The following is a 22,400-nucleotide window of genomic DNA, read 5'->3' as shown; positions in this document are numbered from 1 at the left end:
AGAAATCTATGACAAAGCTACTTGAGCTAATAACCAAGTTCAACAAAGTGATGAGATACAAGATCAATGTGCAAAAATCAGTAGTGTTTCTATGCACTAGGAATGAGCTAACCGAGGGGGCAGTTAAGAAAAAATTCCTTCTTACACAATAGCAACTAAAAGAATCAAGTACCTAGGAATAAACTTAAACAAGAATGTAAAAAAACCTGTACTCTGGAAACTACAAAAGATTGTTAAAGAAATCAAAGAAGACCTAAACAGGTGAAAAGACATTCTGTGTTTATGGATAGGAAAGCTAAATGTCTATAAGATATCAATTCTACCCAAATTGATCTACAGATTCAATGCAATACCAATCAAAATTCCAACAACCTACTTTGCAAAATTGGAAAAGCCCAGTTATCAAATTCATTTGGAAAAGAAAGGGGTCTCAAATACCCAGAAATATCATTAGAAAAGGATGAATTGGGATCTTTTACAACCTCCTGGCTTTGAAGTTTATTATAAAGACTCAGTGGTCAAAACAGAATGGTACTGGCACAAAGGTAGACATATTAATCAATGGAATTGAATTGAGAGTTCTAAAAATAGATCCTCAGATCTATGGTCATTTGATTTTTGACAAGGCCCCCAAGTCCACTGAACTGGGGCAGAATAGTCTCTTCAATAAATGATACTGGGAGAAATGGATATCCAAACACAAAGGAGTGAAAGAAAACGCCTACCTTACACCCTGCACAAAAATTAACTCAAAGTGAATCAAAGACCTAAATGTAAGAGCCAGTACCAGAGACCATTAGAAAAAAATACAGGGAAACATCTTCAAGACTTAGTGATAGGAGGTAGCTTCTTAGACCTTACACCCAAACCACAAATAATGACAGGAAACAGAGATAAATGGGATATCCTCAAGACGGAACACTTCCGTGCTTCAAAGGACTTAGTCAAAGGATGACAAGGTGGCCAACTCAATGAAAGAGAAGATTTGGTAAGCATATATGTGATAAGGTATATACGATCAAGTATATACAAAAAAAATCCTACAAGTCAACATAAAAGGGGCAAAAGACTTAAATAGCTATTTCCCCAAAGAATATACTTAAGTTGTCCCTAAGCACAGGAAAGGATACTCAACCTCATTAGCTAGTAAGGAAATGCAAAGCAAAACCACAGGGTAACATTTCACACCCAGTAGAATGGGTACTATAAAAACAAAACAAAACAAAATATCATGTGTTGGAGAGGATGCAGAGAAATAGGAACACATGTTAATTGTTGGTAGGAATGTAAAATGGTGCATGTGTGATGGAAAACAGTTTAGTGTCCTTCAGAATGCTAAGTATAGAATTACCATATGATGCAGCAATCTCCCTCCCAGGAATATATCCAAAAGAATTGAAAGCAGGGACTCCAACAGATATTTGTGCACCAGTGTTCATAGCAGCATTATTCACCACTGCAAAAAAGATGGAAACAACCCAAGTGTCCATCAGACAATGACTGAATAAACAAAATGTAGTCTTCACATATAATGGAATATTATTCAGCTGTAAAAAGGAATGAAGTTTCTAAACATGCTACAAGATTGATGAACCTTGAAAGACATCATGTGGAGTGAAATCAGCCAGACACAAAAGACAAACATTTTATGAACTCATTGATATGCATTATATAGAGTTTGAAACTAGAATACAGTCTGGGGAGGGATTACAGAATGGAGAGTAATGTTCTATTGGTACAGTTTCTGGTAGGGATGATGGAGACGTTTTGCTAATGGATGGTGGTGGTATCACAATATCAGAGATGTAATTAACACCACTGACATATATTTGAATGTGGTCAAAAGGGGAAATTTTGGGTTGAAAATATGTTACTAGAATAAAAATTTATAAAAGCACAGAATTGTACAACACAAATGGTAGACCCTAACATAAACTATGGACTATAGTTAATAGTGTAATTATAATGATACTACTTCATCAATTGTAACAATGTTACCACATTCATATAAAGTGCTAATGATAGAGAAAATTGCATGCATGAGGAGGGTACATGGGAACTCTGCACTTTTGCCATGATGTTTCTGTAGCACTACAACTTCTAATTAAAAAAAACAATGAATAGAATATCATGTGGCTGTGAGAAACTTCAAACATCCTGATAAGAATGTCATCAGTGTCCTTGAAGGAGAGATTAGAGAGGAAAGAAGAGAAAAAATGCATATGCATTTTTTTATGAAAACCGAAAACTTGCAGATGGAAGAACTTTAAGGAAGTGAAATAATATATAAATCAAGTATGAAGAAAACTACACAAAGGTAATCAAATTGGTTAAAACCATTGTTGAATAGAAAGTTTCAAAAGCAGCCAGAGAAAATAAAAATATTACATACAGGAGAACCAAAATAGAAATGAATGCAGACTCCTTGTTGGAAATAACATAAGCCAGAAGACACTGGAATAACTCATTTAAAGTACTTTTACAAAAATCTGTCAACCTAAAATTCTATACCCAGTGAAAATACCCTTCAAAAATGATGGTGAAAAGAAGGTATACAAATGGCCAATTAGCTATTGAAAAGATGCTCAACAACATTAGTCATTAGTGAAATGCAAAGAAAACCACATTGAGATACTTCATACACACTAGGATAGCTATTACTAAAAAGAAAAAAGAAAGAAAGAAACGTGGTAGTTAGGTTCAGGTGTCAACCTGCCAGGTGATGATGCCCCATGGTTCTATTTCTGTGGACTTAAATCATCAGTATGTGAAATTCACCCATGGCTGATTACCTTTGCAGTCCACTAATGGGAGTGCCTTCCACAGTGAGTGAGGTTTAATTTAATTGGGCTGGAGGCTTAAAAAGAGAGAGGTCAGAAGAGAGCGCAACAGCTCAGCACACCTCATCTCAGCACTCACAGCTCAGCCCAGATGTTTGGGGACGCAGAAAGGAATCACCCTGGGGAAGGCCGTTGGAACCCAGAGGCCAGGTGAGGAGGCCAGCAGACATCGCTGTGTGCCATACCATGTAACAGAGAATCTCAGCTTAAGACTAGACAGTTTTCCTCCGAAGAACTATAAATTTTAACTAAATAAACCTCCTTATTAAAAGCCAATCCATATATTTCCCAGTGTCTGCCCATGCCAAAAAAAAAAAAAAAAAAATCCAATCCAACTCTGGTGTGTTGCATTCTGGCAGCTTTAGCAAACTGAAATAAATAATAAGTATCAGCAAGAATGTTCAGAGCAGCGTGATTTATGGCAGCAAAAAGGTGGAAACAATCCAAGTATTCATCAACAGATAAATGGGTAAACAAAATGTGGTACATACGTAAAATGGATATTAGCCATAATAAATAAAGGAATAAATAAATAAAAAAGAATGTTCTGACACATGCAACCACATGAGTTAAACTTGAAAACATTATGTTGAGTGAAATAAACTAGACACCAAAACACAAATATTGACTGATTCTACTTACATGAAATATTTAATCTACAGAGAGTAGATTAGAAGTGACCAGGGGCAGAGGGACGGGACGAATGGGGAGTTGCTGCTTAATGGGTACAGAGTTTTTGTTTAGGGTGATGAAAAACTTGTGGTAAGGTGGTGGTGATGGCAGGTTAATATTGTGAATATACTTAATCCCACTGAATTGTTAACCTCACTAAATTGTATACCAAAAAATATATCAAATATGGGAAAAATTTATGTTACCACAGTAAAAAAAAAGGGGGGGGTGATTTCTAGTCATGTTCACCAGGACAAAGTGGCCAGCTATGCTCCATCTCTCCCTCACCAATGCTAAGAACTCTGGAAAGAATTAGAAAAAAGACAAAAAACATTCATCTGACTGCTCTGAGGTAAACAATAGCATATATATTTTTCCTTATATTTAAGGAAAACAGTCAAAATTTAAATGACAATCTAAAAGAGTGATGAATTTTGTGTCTCTCCCTCCTTTGTTTCCTGTTTTTGATCCAGTGGCTGTCAGCAAAAATTTCAAGGCAAAACAACTCTTTCTAACCAAAAATTTGGGGAAAGTGACCACTTAGTATGCTGAGGAATGAAAAGAAAATCTTCCCCTTTTTTTTTCTTTTTTCTTCTCTTTCCAGAAACTATACCCAGAATTGTATGGATGAGGCAGTGGAGCCGGGACCTAAATCACAAGAGAAAATCCATGATCTGGTCATAGGAAGCAGGAAAAGGGACCTGGCTAATCAAAAACTGTTAGGGAAACTCCTCCTGTTTTTTGCGTTCTCAGTGTTCTTGCCTGTACGTTCATAAAGTGGCCGTAGTCACACAAAAGGGCACCACAATGAAAAAGGATAAATCTCAGAGAGAACCAAATCCTTCCGAACAGAGGGTCTTGGACGAAGAGCCTCTGGGAACTGAAAACTAGGGGAGAATCACAGAGAGAAGAGCTGGAGTTCTGTCTATGAACTGAAAAGATTCCCAGGGTTCATCCCCAGCTGAATACGTGTAGACTACACCCAAGGGAGTGCGGACCCTTGCAGAGCTGACTGCCTTCCACACCATCCCCCAAGCCCCAGACTAATTCAGAGTGACATAGTCACCCAACTGGCCCCAATAACACACAAAAGGCATTGAACTGACGGCAGAACTACTGCCCATGGAAGGTGAGACAAATCTGGCCATCTGAACTAATGGGGCTAATCACCTGCTAATAAATGAATAATTAATTTCCAGAGAATTTTAACAGGACTCAGAGTCTTTCAGCATAATACTCAAAATGTCTGGATAACATTCTAAAATTATTCAACATAATATAAAACATACCATCTCAATACATTGAGAAGAAGCATTTGACAAAATTCAACATCTATTCAGGATAAAACTCTCAGTTTTTACCTGTGGTGAGTTTGCTGGCTAGGCTGTCTGCCAGTTGGCTTCCTTGGACCAGTTGCTCACAGAATCTCTGTCCCTGGTGGTAGGCAATGCTAGTGCTTTTAAGGAGAACCTCAAAGGACTTGACTGTGTTCCTTGCATGCTGGGTGAAAAGGTTACAGATATCTCTTATTTCCTGTATCCTCTGCCGTAAGTGGGTCAGTTCTCGGGCCTGAGCCTGAATTAGAAAATCATATTCTCTAAGGTGGGAAAGAAGAATGAAATACAAGAGTGAATGAAATGAATGATAAGTTATGGGATATTTGTCATCTCCAAGATTATTCCCAAGGAACTCCCTAAACTGAATCCTTGCACAGGTTCTATGACTTGCCCTTGGCAGAGGGAATGAGGAAATGGCATTCGGTTTGTTTGTTGTTTTTTTTTACTAACTTTGTTTTGAAAGTTGCTCCTTGAGTTCCTCACTTCAGCCAATGTTCATTTCCAGGTAATATATATCAAGATGTTAGTGGCTGAAAGAAGAGCTCCTGTATTCATGGTTGTTCTGTAAACCCACAACTCCTCTAATAAAAAAAAGACAACGGCCCTACTACATAGTGTGATACTGGGGGGAAAGGTCAAAGCTGGGGAGAAGAACATTTGTTTCAGGAAAGGACACTTTGGAAAACTGGAAAATTAACTTTTGTAACAGAAAATATTAGTCCATTAATGGCAACTACCACCCCTAAAATAATAGGAGCAAGTATAATAATTATAGAAAATAGTTTTTGAGAGCTTCATATGCGTCAGAGGCTGTTCTAACTACTTTTCTTGTAATCATGCATTTCATCCTCAGAACCGTCTGAGGTAGGTACTGTCAATATCTGAATTTTACAGATGAAGTAGCTGAGATAACTGAGACAAGGAGGAAAGCTGAGTAAGCTTGTCCAAGGTCACACAGCTAGAAGTCACATCATTAGTATTCCAACCTGGGCATTCCTCTCCATTTTATTCCTGTATTATTTAAGGGGGAACCACAGTGACCCGCCCTCCGTCCACTTCCCAATACCCCTGGTTCCTTTGTCTAGTTATGTGTCTGCCATGTAGGTTTCCGCCCGGTGCAGATTTGCCGCTCACCTCTACCAGCCTCGGCTGCCCCACTTCAAGCACAAGTTCACGCACTTCCCCAGAGCCTGCCCACCACACAGCCTTCCTTACCCGAGCCTTGCAGCTACGCGTGGCTTCTCTGCCTTCTCCCCCTCTTCAAACCGTGGCTTCTCTCCAAGCACAGATTCCATGAGGTCTTTGTACTTTTCACATTCTAAGAAAACATGAACACACTTGCTCAGTGGAAAGCTGGAAGGCCGCTGAGGTCACTGCCTTCAAGGGAGAAGTAAGTTCACCCCGAGGCCAAAAGCAATCCCAGTTCAAGGCGCTAAACTGGAATTTCCGCCTCTTTATTTCTCAATAGCCCAACTACATGGCATTGGTCACTCCCCATTCCAGAAAGGAGGGAGAGTGAAGGAATTTGCTCCATAGGACTCAACTGGAATGCGATAGAGCAAGGATTCATATCCCCTCAGGTCTGATTCCAAGTCCTCAGCCCCTTTACCAAGACGTGCAGCCTCAAAAAACCTTAGTTACCTGACCCCAAACACGTCCTCTTCCTTCCTGATAAACAGGCTTTAATTTTTACTTTTTCCTTATCGCAAGAATTTAGATTAAAAAAAATTTACCCTGAATGATTTATTGAAAAATAATTGTAGAAATTTAAAGCAAACGGCCAACAGGAATCCTCCTTGGTCCCTATTTTTCCTTATTTACTTTTCCACCTGCCCTTCCCTCCTACTAACAGGTTTGGAATTCCCAAATGTGAACACTGCCCTTGGAGAGGGAAGGACCAGCCCCTCTACCACCCTGGCCTGCTACCGAGACTGGAGGTCTCTGCTTCTCCTGGTTCTCGCACTGGCCATGCATCTCACAGCGCAGATCCTGGAGGCTCAGTATGCAGTGCTGATAATCAGGGAGAGATAGGACAGGCGTTATAAACAGATGGTCTCATTTTCCTGCCAATTCTCTCAATCTCAGCAGAGCATGAGTAACGGCTTCTTTGAACTTCTGTGGGAAAATGCCCCTGCCTCAGGATGAGGACTTCCCCTGAATCTGCTGTCGACCTCCTCGCTTTCAGACATCAGAAGGGAACAACTCTTTAAGGCAGGAATGGCACTGTGACCTTTTTTGACCCAGTGCATCTGGCATAAGGGTGTCCAGTAAAAGTTGCAACTAAATTCTGAGATCTTCATGGCAACAGCGATGAATAGGTTTGCAGAGTCTGACCCGTTCTTGAAAAAGAAAAGGCAGTTTCATGCCTGAACCAGGATGTTGGCCTCTCTGGCTTCTTATGCTCTCACAAATTTGAGAAAATTGCTTTACTCCTCTGGGCCTCAGTTTTTCCATCTTCTACACATTGAAGGTGAAATAGTCACTCCTGCCTTTCTATGAGTATGACGGGAATGAAATTCATTTTGATTAAGAGGAGACAAGAAAAAAGCGTGGAGAACTTTTACTTTCTCAGAGGGACAGGGACAGTCATTAATCACTCTGGCGATAGGGACCCTATAAAACTCACTGTGCATCTGCAAATGGTCGGCCAGGCAGCAAACTGTGGCCTTGGATGTGTGGGATTTCTCTGTGAGTTCTCGGAACTGCTGACTGCTTGTTGCCAGCTGGGAGCGCAAGTACTGGTTGGTTTCCGGGACATTCATGTTTGCTCTCAGACAGGAGAAACCGCTGGGAGGCACTGCTGTACGGCTGAAGACAGGAGACGTGGGCCCAGAGACTGGGGAAGAAACCTAAACAAATGACAAACAACAAAGTAAAACCAAGTCCATGGATTTTAGCATGGTTTGTAGAATACGGTAAATTTACTAAAAATCATTGAATTGTGCAATTAAAAAGGATTAATTCTCAAGTATGTAAGTTATATCTCAATCAAGTTTTTTCAAATGAAAAAGTGGATTTTAATAGGTTTACAGGAGGAAAATGTGACTCATAACTTAGTTTTTTGAATAAAAAGATTTATTGAAATTCATTGATGACAAACACATAAAATTCAAAGTATGGCTCTTCTGAGGGAAAGAACCTGGTACAGATGTTCTACATGGGCTAAGCAGTAACGCCTCACTTCTACAGCCCACAAGAGGGACATGAAAGCAAACCTGCTGCAGTCATTTCAGATTTCCACCAAGTATGAAAATACAATTTTGCTTTAGTTCTTCCATGCTTGAGTGTGAGAGAAAAAAAACCCAGGTGCAGCAACATCTCCTGCACTTAAGTCTAAGCACAGAAGTACTGTGGAAGAACTCTCTATTTTTAATGTAGTTTTACTGAGCTAGATTCACATACCATATAATCACCCTAAGTGTGTAACCAAATGTTCAGTGTCATCATATAGTGTGCAGTCATCATCACAATTGATTTTTGAACATTTTCATTACTCTCAAAACAATAAAAATAAAAGTAAAAAGTAACACCCAAAACTTCTCATATCCCCACCCCCCCCCATTATTTGTCTATTTATTGTCTGTATTTTCTTACTCATCTGTCCACACACTGGATGAAAGGAGAGTCTGTCACAAGTTTTTCACAATCACATGGCCATTCTATAAAAGCTATGTAGTTATACAGTCATCTTCAAGAAGCAAAGGTACTGGATTGCAACCTAACAGTGTCAGGTATTTTCTAGCTATTCCAATACACCAAAAACTGAAAAGGGATAGCTATACAATGCATAAGGATAACCTCTGGAATGCCTGAGCAACTCTATCTGAAATCTCTCAGCCACTGGGCTTTATTTTGTCTCATTTCTCTCTTCCTCCTTTTGGTCAAGTAGGCTCCCTCATTTCCATGATGCTGTGCTGGCCCATCCCAGGAGTCCTGTCCTACATTGCCAGGGGGATTTACACCCCTGGGAGTCATGTCCCATGTGGGGTTGCAGTGAGCTCACCTGCAGACCTGGCTTTCAGAGAGAGGCCACATCTGAGGAACAAAAGAGGTTCTCTGGGGGTGACTCTTAGGCATAATTACAAGTAGGCTTAGCTTCTCCTTTGCAGGAAAAAACCATCCTCTTTGAGAGTAAGGAACAAATGCTCGCTAGGTATGTACTCAACTTCCCGGTCCTTACAACTTTCTTCTCCACTCACGTCCTCCTCCTCACCTTCCTCCTCATCATCCTCACCTTCCTCATCTTCCAGTACCTGAGCATCTTCGTCATCCTCTTCCTCACCCCCATCTTCCTTCCCACAGGCCAGACCCTCCCCATGGCCCTCAGCATCCAAGTCAGGGCCTCTCCCCCTCCGGCCGGTGGCCACCACGGTTCCTGGGTTGTGGGAGGAGCTTGAACCCGTTTTCTTGGCAGCCAGCTGGGTTGGTAACCTCACAAGAGGTTTAAGCTCCTCAAGTTCTCTAACGTATTCTCTTGTTCTATTGTGCCGAAGTCTTTAATTTTGTTGCCACTTAAATTTAGATGCTTGAGGTTCAAACACTTTCTGCAAATACTTCCAGGCCCCCTGAGTTCGGTTATTATTTATTCACCTTCTTAAGTTTATTTTACTTTGGTGAGTTTGTGACTGAGGTGAGGCCTACGTTGATTGTACTTAAGAAGTCCAGTTCTTCAAGTTCATCTGACAGGCCTTCGGTTTTGCCTTCATTTGATTGACAGTTGTCCAGGGCAAGGTCTTTCACATCTGAGGGCATCTGCTCCACACCTCTAAACGAATCCATCTGTCCATGTCCATCTCCTGCTAACTCACTCTGCAGAGATTCCCGCACTGGCAACATCCGTCAATAAGCCCTTGTGGCCAAACGTTTTAGGACTTTGAAGGCTCAACCAGCTCTGCTCCCTGTAACCTACTTTAGGAATGACAACCCTTAAGAGTCCTTAATCACACAAATAAGGTTCAAAGATGCCGAGGTCACAGCCCACGAGAGGAGTCCCAAAGGTAGGGCCCAACACACCAGGCCACCATCTGGAGCTGCAATGACAGAGTTGGAAGGTGTGTGTATGCGTGTGTGTGTGGCATGCAATCTTAGGCGTCTCTGCCTTCTGGTACCCTGGCCATGCTGATAGACGAGGCCACCTGGCTGTTAAGAAGGTCATCACCAGCAGGCTCCACCCGCTCGGCAACCACTCTCAGCAGGCATGCATCCTGGTGCTGACACCACTGACCTACGTCTTTCTATAATTTAAGCACATTTTTTATGCCTTTCTAGGTAAGTACATGGGAAACATCAAAGACTCAGGATTTCCCCAAATCTTTCATTGTCTTAAAGACTGTCATAAAATGTTTTAAGTTTTCCTTAAACATTACAACATGCAAAAATGAACATTCTTACCATATGAGATCATTCCATTCTTGGCATATAATCAAAATTCACATCATCACATAATTGTATATTCATCACCATGATCATTTCTTAGAACATTAGCATCAATTTAGAAAAAGAAAAAAAAAAACTCATACATACCAAACCCCTTACCCCTTCTCATTCATTGCTAGTATTTCCATCTCCCCAAAATATTTTAGCCTTTGTTTCCCCTATTTTTTTCTATACCCCTTATCATTCCCTTCCATCAATCACTAGCATTTCAATCTACTAAATTTATTTTAACATTTGTTCCCCCTATTATTTATTTATTTTTAATCCCTATGTTTTACTCATCTGTCCATACAGTAGATGAAAGGAGCATTGCTGTCATAAAATCGTGACTCTTCTTTGGTCTTCTTTAATTTTTTCCTCACCACTTTGATATCATAAGAACAAAATCTAGAGTATAATACCCTACTCAGTGTGAATGAATAATTTTAGAAGAAGGATTTCTGTCCTGACCCTCGGTAAATATTTTTCTTGCTGCATCACAGTTTATGTTGGCCTCTTTTCCCTCACTGGGGAATATGTGGGCTTTTTGTTAAACTTGGAGGAAAGTTTGACATCCCTATCTCTCAGCCCATCTCTTTCTTTATGTGTAGGTTGCTTTGTTTTCTAATCTCTGTATACATATTTTGTATTGTCACTAATGAATTTCATTTCATCTACACAGGGCCTCTTTCCAGTTTGTCAAAGTCACTGAAATGATTTATATATATCTCTTTGAACACGTGTAGTGGCCACCTAATTTGGGATGGCTTATAAACTGGTGATATTCCTTATCTCCAGAAGCGGTTGTTAGGGAACACTGACTAACAGACATGTTTGTATTGATCCAAACCCGTTGGCCTGTGGTTGTGCTCTCCAACAGAGCCCGGTAAAATCAAGGTTGTGAGTCTGAGGAAATTGGCGGTGAGCCACAGCGTTCCTGTGCAATGAGGTTTAGGGGCAGAGTAGCTAAGGTTCTAAGAAAGACACCGAGACAGGAGAGAAAGCGATCCCCCGACACACCTCCTGACTTCCAAGGTGCCGATCCTTCCCTGGTTTGGTGAACCTGAGGCTTGGGGTACCCCTGGAATATCTGTTCCTTACCTCCAGCTGCCTGGCCTGCCTAGGCAGGCGCCTGCAACACATGCAGCCACAGCCACTTCCAAGTGTCTCCAAACAGTCACAGCAAGCTGAAGGAAAGAAAGATTGAACCAAAAAAAAATTGTTTAAACCCTTTCCCCACACATAACAGTGCTGTTAAAAAAAAAAAACTGAAAATTCTATCCAAACAGGTATTTAAAAGGCAGAAAGAGATTTTTTTAAATACACAGAAATTATATAATTGGGTGATAGAAATGAGACCATCACAGCAATGCCCAATGTAATAATAAATACCACTAATTATAATAGGTGCAAATCCTCAGATTGGATATAAAAGTAAATTCTAGCTATAGCAGCGTATAAGACAAATAAAGATGTTAAACATCAATAACTCACAATATGTACCTAGCTAATTATACACATAAAAATTAAAAAGTCATGAAAATATGATTCTTAGATAAAGGCAAAGCAGGAAAAAACTTGCAGACAGCGAGAGAATTCCTGATCCAGCATCTACCTGGAATGTGGCGGAATTATTTTTCCCTGAATTGGCTCCTTTCCAAGGTGAAGACAGTGTGGTAATGGAAAGAAATCTAGGAGTGAATTTTCACTGAACTGCTCTTATGTGGGTCTCTAGAAGACGTAACAGTTTAAAAGAAGGATTATTCAATCCTTGGCCTTTTTCAGGTAATAAAAAAGGCATCAGAGGGGAGAAGCCTTGTTCCCACCCAGACCCTCTGATGTGGCTCAGACACAGTGCCAGGTGTCCCCAATGTCTCTGCATCTGCAACACCTGCTTTGGTTAACAACGGGGATTGTGAACGAAGAGGGCCAAGCTGGCGGCTTAGCCAGGTGTGGGATTTAGCTCGTCCTCCAGAGCAGCTAGTAAATAGCCAGGGATAGGACAGAACAACTGCTGGGGCCACAGCAGTGACTGGACCCACAGCGTACCCCAGTCTGGGTCAGCTGAACCCTGCGAGCACCCCAGAACCGTGACTCCCCCAAGCCGCGGTGGCCGGCGCCCCTCCCCCTCAGGCTGCTTCCCAGAGGGGACAGGAAAGGGAATTTACCAGCAGCAGGGGCTGAGCAACCAAGCTCCAACTGTGGAATTAATTCACAAATTCTCACTACTAAAAATAGGCCCCCAGCTCAGCTGAACCTCGAGTAAAGACGAAGGTCGCTGAGTTTTGCCCTGACACAGAGGGGGCAGGGTTGATGAACAAAGGAGAAAAAAAAAAGGTTTTTTTAGGATTTGTAAAGGTCTGGGCCCTGAAGGAAAGGAGGGGGCACATAGGACCTGGAGATACACAGAGCAACACACCAATTTAAGCTCTTGATTGGCAAACCCAAGGAACGAGGAAGGGGGAGGTCCTGCTCTGAAAAGAATTTTTCTCTTTTGTTTTTGTGGATGTTTCTATGGCTTAACTGCTCTTTGGATACAGCTGCAAGGCTTCTCGGGCCCCACTGCCCCAGGCATAGGCAGAATTAAGCTTGTTTGAGTGCTTGTCTGGAGCCTGTGCCTTCCCCAGGGGAGGGGTGGGGCGCAGCCCAGGTGGAATCCCTCCCTCAAGGGGTTCAGACCCCAGGGTCAGGAAAAGTGAAGAATAAAGGCCAGCCTACAACCTCTCCTCTGTCTCCACCAGGCCCCCAGCAGGCAGAGTCTGCCAAAGTTAAAGGTACCACATCATCTTATGCTGGTGGGACCTGCAGTCAGACAAGTGCCACATACTGGGCAGGATAAGAAAAACAGAGCCCAGAGACTTCACAGGAAAGCCTTTCAACCTACTGGGTCTCACCCTCAGGGAAAACCGATACAGGTGACTCTTTCCTCCTGATAGGAGGCCAGTTTGGTCTGGGAAAATCTGGCTGGGGTCTATAATATCTAAGTAGACCCTCCTAAGTGTGGGGGGTGGGGGGGAAGGCACCATACAAGCAGGGCAAGAAACAAGAAAACAAGATCTGAAAAATTTTCCTCTGTTAAACAAAACCTAAGCTAAAGGTCCAGAAAAAGCTGAACGGAATGTCAAAGAACAGATAGACAACAAACTCATCCAGCAAGAAAACCCGAGATAAAAGAAGTGAAAGCAATCTCCAGAATAAATTATTCAAGGTAATTAGATGCCTAGGTGCCAGCAAAAATAACAGATCACACCAGGATAATTGAAGATATGGCCCAGTCAAAGGAACAAACCAACAATTCAAATGAGATACAGGAGTTGAAACAATTAATTCAGAATGTTCAAACAGACATGGAAAACCTCATCAAAAATCAGATCAGTGAACTGAGGGAAGATATAAAGAAGGCAAGGAATGAACAAAAAGAAGAAATTGAAAGTCTGAAAAAACAAATCACAGAACTTATGGGAATGAGAGGCACAGTAGAAGAGGTGAAAAAAACAATGGAAACCTACAATGTCATATTTCAAGAGGAAGAAGATAGGATAAGTGAACTGGAGGATGGGATATCTGAAATCTGACAAGCAAAAGAAAATATAGTGAAAAGAATGGAAAAATATGAGCAGGGACTCAGGGAATTGAATGACAACATGAAGCACACGAATATACATGTTGTGGGTGTCCCCAAAAGAGAAGAGAAGGGAAAAGGAGGAGAAAAACTAATGGAGGAAATTATCACTGAAAATTTCCCAACTCTTACGAAAGACTTAAAATTACAGATCCAAGAAGTGCAGCATACCCCAAACAGAATAGATCCAAATAGATGCACTCCAAGACACTTACTAATCAGAATGTCAGATGTCAAAGAGAAAGAGAATTTTGAAAGTAGCAAGAGAAAAGCAAACCATCACATACAAGGGAAGCCCAATAAGACCATGTGTAGATTTCTCAGCAGAAACCATGGTGCGAGAAGACAGTGGGATGATATAGGTAAATTACTAAAAGAGAAAAACTGCCAACCAAGTAGTATATATCCAGCAAAACTGTCCTTCAAAAATGGGGGGGGGGGGGAATTAAAACATTTTCAAACAAAAAATCACTGAGAGAGTTTGTGACCAAGAATTTGTGTCCAAGAGACTGGTTCTGCAAGAAACACTAAAGAAAGCACTAGAGACAGATACAAAAAGACAGGAGAGAGAGGTGTGGAGAAGAGTGTAGAAATGAAGACTATCAGTAAAGGTAAAAAGAATAAAAATTGATATGACATATAAAATCCAAAAGGCAAAATGGTAGAAGAAAGTACTGCCTGTACAGTAATAACACTAAATGTTAATGGATTAAACTCCGCAATCAAAAGACATAGACTGGCAGACCGGATTAAAAAACAAGACCCATCTATATGTTGTCTGCAGGAAACATATCTTAGAACCAAGGATAAACATAGATTGAAAGTAAAAGGTTGGGAAAAGATAATTCATGCAAATAACAATCAGAAAGAGCAGGAGTAGCTATACTAATACCAAACAAATTAGATTTCAAATGTAAGACAGTTAAAAGAGACAAAGAAGGACACTATATATTAATAAAAGGAACAGTTCAACAAGAAGACATAACAATCATAAATATTTATGCAGCAAGCCAAATGCCCCAAAATACATGAGGCAAATACTGAAAATACTGAAAAGAGAAATAGACACATCTACCATAATACTTGGAGACTTCAATTCCCACTCTCATCAATGGACAGAACATCTAGATAGAGAATAAAAGAAGAAACAGAGAATTTGAATAATACAATAAATGAGCTAGACTTAACAGACATTTATAGACTATTACACCTCACAAGAACAGAATATACCTTTTTCTCAATTGCTCATGGATCATTTTCAAGGATAGACCATATGCTGGGTCACAAAGCAAGTCTCAATAAATTTTAAAAGATTGAAATCATACAAAACACTCTCTCAGATAATAAAGGAATTAAGTTGAAAATCAATAATAGGCAGAGCACCAGAAAATTTACAAATATATGGAGGCTCAACAACACACTCTTAAACAACCAGTGGGTCAAAGAAGAAATTACAAGAGAAATCAGTAAATATCTCGAGGCAAATGAAAATGAAAACATGACATATTAAAATTTATGGGATGCAGCAAAGGCAGTGCTAAGATGGAAATTTATTGCCCTAAATGCCTATATCAAAAAAGAAGAAAGAGCAAAAATCGAGGAATTAACTGTCCACTTGGAAGAACTAGAGAAAGAACAGCACACTAACCCCAAAGCAAGCAGAAGGAAAGAAATAATGAAGGTTAGAACAGAAATAAATGAAATTGAGAACATGGAAACAATAGAGAAAATCAACAAAACCAGCTGTTGGTTCTATGGGAAAAGCAATAAGATTGATGGACCCTTAGTGAGATCTACAAAAAAAAGAGAGAGGATGCAAAAACTAAAATCAGAAATGGAAGAGGAGACATAACCACTGACCCCACAGAAATAAAGGAAGTAATGAGAGGATACTATGAACAACTTTATGCTAATAAACTCAACAATGTAGATGAAATGAACAACTTCCTAGAAAAGCATGAACAACCAACATTGACTCAAGAAGAAATAGATGACCTCAACAAATCAATCACAAGTAAAGAAACTAACAAGTCATTAAGAAGCTCCCCAAAAAGAAAAGTCCAGGACAAGATGGCTTCACATGTGAATTCTACCAAACATTCAGGAAAGAATTAGTACCAATCCTGCTCAAACTCTTCAAAAAAATTGAAGAAAAAGGAAAGCTACCTAATTCATTCTACGAAGCCAACATCACCCTCATACCAAAGCCAGACAAAGATATTACAAAAAAAGAAAACTACAGACCAATATCTCTTAAGAATATAGATGCAAAAATCCTCAATAAAATTCTTGCAAATCAAATCCAGCAGCATATTAAAAGAATTATACACCATGACCAAGTAGGATTCATCCCAGGTATGCAAGGATGGCTCAACATAAGAAAATCAATTCATGTAATACACCATATTAACAAATCAAAGCAGAAAAACCACATGATCATCTCAATCAATGCAGAAAAAGCATTTGACAAAATTCAACATCCTTTCCTGTTGAAAACACTTCAAAGGATATAAATAGAAGGGAACTTCCTAAACATGATAAAGGAAATATAATGAAAACCCACAGCTAACATCATCTCAACGGAGAAAAACTGAAAACTTTCCCCTAAGATCAGGAAAAAGACAAGGATATCCACTATCACCACTGTCATTCAACATTGTGTTGGAAGTTCTAGCCAGAGCAATTAGACAAGAAAAAGAAATAAAAGGCATCAAAATTGGAAAGGAAGATTAAAACTCTCACTGTTGGCAGATGATATGATACTGTATGTTGATTACCCTGAAAAAATCCACAGCAAAACTACTAGAGCTAGTAAATGAGTACAGCAAAGTGACAGATTACAAGATCAACACTCAAAAATTTGTAGTGTTTCTATACACTAGTAATGAGCAATCTGAGGGGGAAATCATGAAAAAATTCCATTTATAATTGCAACCAAAAGAATAAAATATTTAGGAATAAATTTAACTAAAGAGACAAAAGACCTATACAAAGAAAACTACAAGAAACTTTTTAAAGATATTACAGAAGACCTAAATAAATGGAAGGGCATACCATGTTCATGGATTGGAAGACTAAATATAGTTAAGATGTCAATTCTACCTAAACTGATTTACAGATTCAATGCAATACCAATTAAAATTCCAAAAACTTACTTTTCAGAAATAGAAAAACCAATAACCAAAGTTATCTGGAAGGGCAGGGTACCCCGAATAGCTAAAAATATCCTTAGAAAAAAAAAATGAAGTTGGAGTTCTCATGGTACCTGACTTTAATATGTATTACGAAGCCACAGTGGTCAAAATAGCATGGTACTGTCATAAAGACAGATATACTGACTAATGGAATCGAATAGAATGTTCAGATACAGACCCTCTCATCTATGGACCATTGATCTTTGATAAGGCAGTCAAGCCAACTCACCTGGGACAGAACAGTCTCTTCAATAAATGGTGCCTAGAAAACTGGATATCCACATGCAAGAGAATGAAAGAGGATCCATATCTCACACGCTATACAAAAATTAACTCAAAATGGATCAAAGACCTAAACATTAGATCTAAGACCATAAAACTGTTAGAAGAAAATGTAGGGAAATATCTTATAAATCTTATAATAGGAGGCAGTTTCCTAGACCTTACACCCAAAGCCAAGCGTTGAAGAAAGAAAGAAAGAAATGGAAACTCCTCAAAATTAAACACTTTTGTGCATCAAAGATCTTCGTCAAGAAAGTAAAAAGACAGCCTACACAATGGGAGACAATATTTGGAAATGATATAGCAGATAAAGGTCTAGTATCTAGAATATACAAAGAGATTGTTCAACTCAACAACAAAAAGGTAGACAACCCAATTTCAAAACGGGCAAAAGATTTGAACACACACTTCTCAGAAGAGGAAGTACAAATGGCCAAAAGGCACATGAAAAAATGCTTCCCTGGCTATTAGGGAAATACAAATCAAAACCACAATGAGATATCTCACACCCACCAGAATGGCCATTATCAATAAAACAGAAAAGAACAAGTGCTGGAGAGGATATGGAAAAAGAGGCACACTTATCCACTGTTGTTGGGAATGTCAAACGGTACAACCGCAGTGGAAGGCAGTTTGGCGGTTCTTCATGAAGCTGAGTATAGAATTGCCATATGACCCAGCAATACCATTGCTAGGTATCTACTCAGAGGACATGAGGGCAAGGACACAAACGAACATTGGCACACCAATGTTTATAGCAGCATTATTTATAATTGTCAAGAGATGGAAACAGCCAAAATGTCCATCAACAGACGAGCGGCTAAACAAACTGTGGTATATACATGTGATGGAATATTATGCAGCTGTAAGACAGAATGAAGTTATGAAGTATGTAACAACATGGATGGACCTTGAGGACATTATGCTGAGTGAGATTAACCAAAAACAAAAGGACAAATACTGTATGGTCTCACCGATATGAACTAACATTAAGGAATAAACCTGGATAATTTCAGTTAAGAACAGAGGTCATCAGGAGATAGAAATTGGGTAATTGGAACTGAGGGGATACAAATTGTACAACAGGATTGATTGTAAAAATTCAGAATTGGACAGCACAATAGTACCTAACTGCAATACAATAATGTTAGAACACTGAGGAAGCTGAATGTGAAAATGATAGAGGGAGGAGGCCTGGGGGCACAAATGAAATCAGAAGGAAAGATAGATGATAAAGACTGAATGGTATAATCTAGGAATGCCTAGAGTAGATAATGATAGTGACTAAATGTGCAAATTTAAAAATATTTTGCATGAGGAAGAACAAAGGAATGTCAATAATGCAGGGTGCTGAAAATAGATGGTAAATAACATTTTAAAACTTTAACTTATGTGTGAGACTAAAGCAAAAAATGTTTATTTATTACAAAATTTAAATTTTGACTAGTGCATTTCCTAATATAACTTATGTGGACAGCTTAACTGAACACCGTAATACTTGGAACCTTGAGTAAGGTGTGAGATTTTGTAGGTTTGTCCAGAGTGATGCCCCAATAAATCCCAGAGCAATTTGAACAGTGAACAAAAAAGTATTTGCAAAGTCCCCTTGGGGGAATGGTGAGAAAGGGGGAAAATTCAAATACCCCAAGTGGGGAATTCTTGATATTCTCACAAGCAGTGGGACAATCAAAGCAATAGGCTGAGTCCCCAATCTTGTTCATAAGAAACTTAACCCCAAAAGGACAGGCTAAGCCTACTTAAAAGTAGGCCTAACAGTCGCCCCCAAGAGACCCTCTTTTGTTGCTCAGATGTGGCCTCTCTCTCAGCCAACACGACAAGCAAACTCACTACCCTCCCCCTCTCTACGTGGGACATGACTTCCAGGGGTGTGGACCTTCCTGGCAACATGGGACAGAAATCCTAGAATGAGCTGAGACTCGGCACCAAGGGATTGAGAAAACCTTCTCCACTAAAAGGGAGAAGAGTGAAATGAGACAAAGTGTCAATGGCTGAGAGATTCCAAACAGAGTCAAGAGGTTATCCTTGAGGTTATTCCTCTTCATTAAATAGATATCACCTGTATAGTTAAGGTGTAACAGAGAGACTGGAAGGAACTGCCTGAAAATGTAGTGTTGTGTTCCAGTAGCCACGTTTCTTGAAGATGATTGTACAATGATATAGCTTTCGCAATGTGACTGTGTGCTTGTGAAAACCTAGTGTCTGATGCTCCTTTTATCTACCTTATTGACAGACAAGTAGAACATATGGGTTAAAAATAAATAAATAATGAGGGAACAAATGTTAAAATAAATATAGTAGATTGAAATGCTAGTGATCAATGAATGGTAGGGGTAACGGGTATGGTACGTATGAATTTTTTTCTGTTGTCTTTTTATTTCTTTTTCTGAATTAATGCAAATGTTCTGAGAAATGATCATGATGATGAATATACAACTATGTGATGATTTTGTGAGTTATTGACTATACAACAAGAATGGAATGATCATATGGTAAGAATATTTGTGTTTGCATGTGATTATGTTTCATAAAAACATGATTATGGTGAAGGATACACAACTATGTCATGATATTGTGAGCCATTGATTGTATACCATGTATGAACTGGATGTTTGTGAAGATTTGTCAGTAAAAATATTTAGAAAAAAAAGAGAGAGAATGGGGTTTGTTCTGAAGTCTGGGAAGAAAGAGTTTGGGAGCAAGAGGAAGGCAAAGAGATTAGTTCAGGCCAGTGACTAAATGAACTTTCCACGGGTTCGTGCCACAGACAAGGGACTGAATGACTTTCTGATGTTTTTCCATGGAGGTCTGTTATCCAGTTGTAAAAGCCTATCTCAGAATTAGGCTCCTCCAATTAAAATATTTGACTTGAATGTTAGACCTTTATTCCTCTGCCGGACATAAGTTCACTAGGGATGCTCAACAAATTCCAAGAAGGAAAAACTCAGCCATCCATGCAAAGACACATTACCATGATATTCGAAATGCAAAGACAAAGAAAATTTTGAGAGCAGAGAGAAACAACCTGGCATGAACAAGGGATCCATAATAAGATTAACAACCATTTTCTTATCAGAAACTGCAGAGCCAATAGGCAGACAGAGGTCACTTAAGTCCTTGAAGAAAAAACTTGTCAGCCAAGAATTCTATATTTTTGTCAATATAGCGGGGCGAGGCGAACTTGGAGAGGTGGGGGGGGCTCAGGAAAGCGCTTTCGGGCGGGAGAGGATTGGGAGCCGCGTGTGAGGACGCGTGTCGCCTGCTAGTAAGATTCCTCACACGGGACGGAGAAAACAGTATCAAAGACAGTAGGGAGAAATTATGCAATTTCAGTGTAAATACAAAATACGATTCCTAACTGAAAAAAAGGCTTACCCATGTTCCAAGTTCAACCTAGAATAAGTGACATGAAACTTCCCGCTGAAAAGAAAAGGGAGGGGAGGAAATAATGGCAGAATCAGACCCGGGAAGAGGCGGCTCTCACAGGAGATCCTGAGGTCTGGATCTCTTTTGGGGGGTCTCTCTCGTGAGACTGGACACCTAGGGGTTAAACGAACGAGGCCTCCCTTCCCGGGGGGTCTTTACCGGAGAGAAGGTCCCACACTGTCATTTTAAAATGGTCCGCACGTCCCTGGGTGGGCTCGAACCACCAACCTTTCGGTTAACAGCCGAACGCGCTAACCGATTGCGCCACAGAGACGCGGCTACCGTGCTGTCGCCGGCTCCCAGACAATGCAGAGGCCACCGGCCACCAGCGGCGCCTCGCCCACGCGGAACGACGCGCGGCCCCGTGACTCGAAAGCCACGGGCAGACCCACGGCGGGTTCCTCCACGCGGTGGCCCCTGCGCCCTGGGCGGTTCCGAAGCTCCCACCGGCCGCGTGGCCTCCGCCGCGCCTCCCCAGCCACCCAGGCGCCCTCAGCCCAGCCGCGGCAGGAGCGAGCGAGGCCCCGTGCGCCCTGCGGCCGCGTCCGGGACTTCTCCTCGGCAAGCGCCCGCCCCAACTCTGCCGGCAGCTCAGCGCAGGCCGAGGGCGCGGGTCCGCGAGGACCGGGAAGAGCCGCGAGCCGGGACTGGGCCCCTAGGGCTGGGGAGGCGGGGCGGCCGGAGCTGCGGCGGGCCCCAGAGGGAGCGGACAGGACTCGCCGTGGCAGTCACCGAGGCCGCAGCCGGGCCGTGCGCTGTCTAAGGGCGCGGGAGAGGGCCGGGCTTCCCGGGCCGTGGCGCGCCGTGATCGTATAGTGGTCAGTACTCTGCGTTGTGGCCGCAGCGACCTCGGTTCGAATCCGAGTCACGGCAGGCCCGGGGCCCTCGTTTTGAGGGGCTCGGCTCGGTATCTCGTCCAGCGCTGGACTTGGGGACCCGAGCCACGCGCGTTGTCCGAGCGAGAGGGCGTGTGGGGGTCCCCACGAGCAAAGCGCCGCGGGCCTTGCCTCCCAGCAGGGGCTTCACCCGGCGGCTGCCTTTTTTCTTTTTAGGGAAATGAGAACCGAGTCTTCACGTGTTTACGGAGGCAGCGAAACACCTTGCCGTGGACTGTGTCTTCGGCCCCGTCCCCCAGTGTTCATGCAACAGTGACTTAGTCAAGTGTAATTCACACAGAGGAAACGCACAAATCTTTAGCGCAGCTTACGGGACTTCGAAGAACGTAGCCATCGCCCGGACGAAGTTGCAGAAGATTCCGTCGGCCCGGAACCGTGGGCTGAGGCCCCTCCAGGCAGCGCCTGCCTCGCCGCCCGTTAACCGCTGCCCTGTGCGCATCGCCGTGTGAGCGCGGCCTCCTCTCGGTTAACCGCCGCTCTGTGGCCATCACCTGGTGAGAGTGGCCTCTTCTCAGTTAACCGCCGCTCTGTGCATCCCCGGTGAGCGCGGTCTCCTCTGGACACTCACTGCCCCGCGTCTCGCTCGGCCCCGCCCGGTGGACACGCTGTTGCGCTTACCTCGACTGAACCGCGGTGGGTGTGCGTGGGCTCCGGTGAGTGAACCCTCCGGCGGAGGAGGCGGGGGGTTGCAGTGGTGC

The 22,400-nt window shown here is 41.7% G+C and overlaps 1 protein-coding gene, 2 non-coding genes and 1 pseudogene across 5 annotated transcripts in view; 1 reads left to right on the top strand and 3 right to left on the bottom strand.

Annotated features, from left to right (window-relative positions):
- LOC143679718 (NBPF family member NBPF6-like protein) overlaps positions 1-21,061 on the bottom strand; it is a 45,783-nt gene extending 24,722 nt beyond the window's left edge. The window contains exons 1-5 of one of the 3 annotated variants that reach the window (XM_077155943.1): positions 20,966-21,061; positions 11,366-11,451; positions 7,476-7,698; positions 6,065-6,167; positions 4,874-5,109 (exon numbers count right to left, since the gene is read on the bottom strand). In XM_077155943.1, coding sequence (XP_077012058.1) covers positions 4,874-5,109; positions 6,065-6,167; positions 7,476-7,698; positions 11,366-11,451; positions 20,966-20,990 — 673 coding nt within the window. In that variant the 5' untranslated portion in view covers positions 20,991-21,061. Of the gene's footprint in view, positions 1-4,873; positions 5,110-6,064; positions 6,168-7,475; positions 7,699-11,365; positions 11,452-20,755; positions 20,805-20,965 lie in introns of those variants that run through there. The other 2 variants (XM_077155944.1, XM_077155945.1) reach the window with 2 other exon arrangements.
- Positions 8,941-9,642, bottom strand: LOC143678816 (putative acidic leucine-rich nuclear phosphoprotein 32 family member C; annotated as a pseudogene).
- On the bottom strand, positions 21,007-21,080 carry TRNAN-GUU (transfer RNA asparagine (anticodon GUU)). The gene has a single exon. It is a non-coding gene; the product is annotated as a tRNA-Asn (tRNA).
- Positions 21,081-21,607: 527 nt separating this feature from the next.
- TRNAH-GUG (transfer RNA histidin (anticodon GUG)) lies at positions 21,608-21,679 on the top strand. The gene has a single exon. It is a non-coding gene; the product is annotated as a tRNA-His (tRNA).
- The last annotated feature ends 721 nt before the right edge of the window (positions 21,680-22,400 follow it).

Source organism: Tamandua tetradactyla, chromosome 4 (genome assembly GCF_023851605.1).
Source record: "Tamandua tetradactyla isolate mTamTet1 chromosome 4, mTamTet1.pri, whole genome shotgun sequence".
Taxonomy (NCBI): domain Eukaryota; kingdom Metazoa; phylum Chordata; class Mammalia; order Pilosa; family Myrmecophagidae; genus Tamandua; species Tamandua tetradactyla.
Note: the sequence above shows the minus strand (reverse complement) of the source record. Positions and strands in the feature narration are given on the sequence as shown.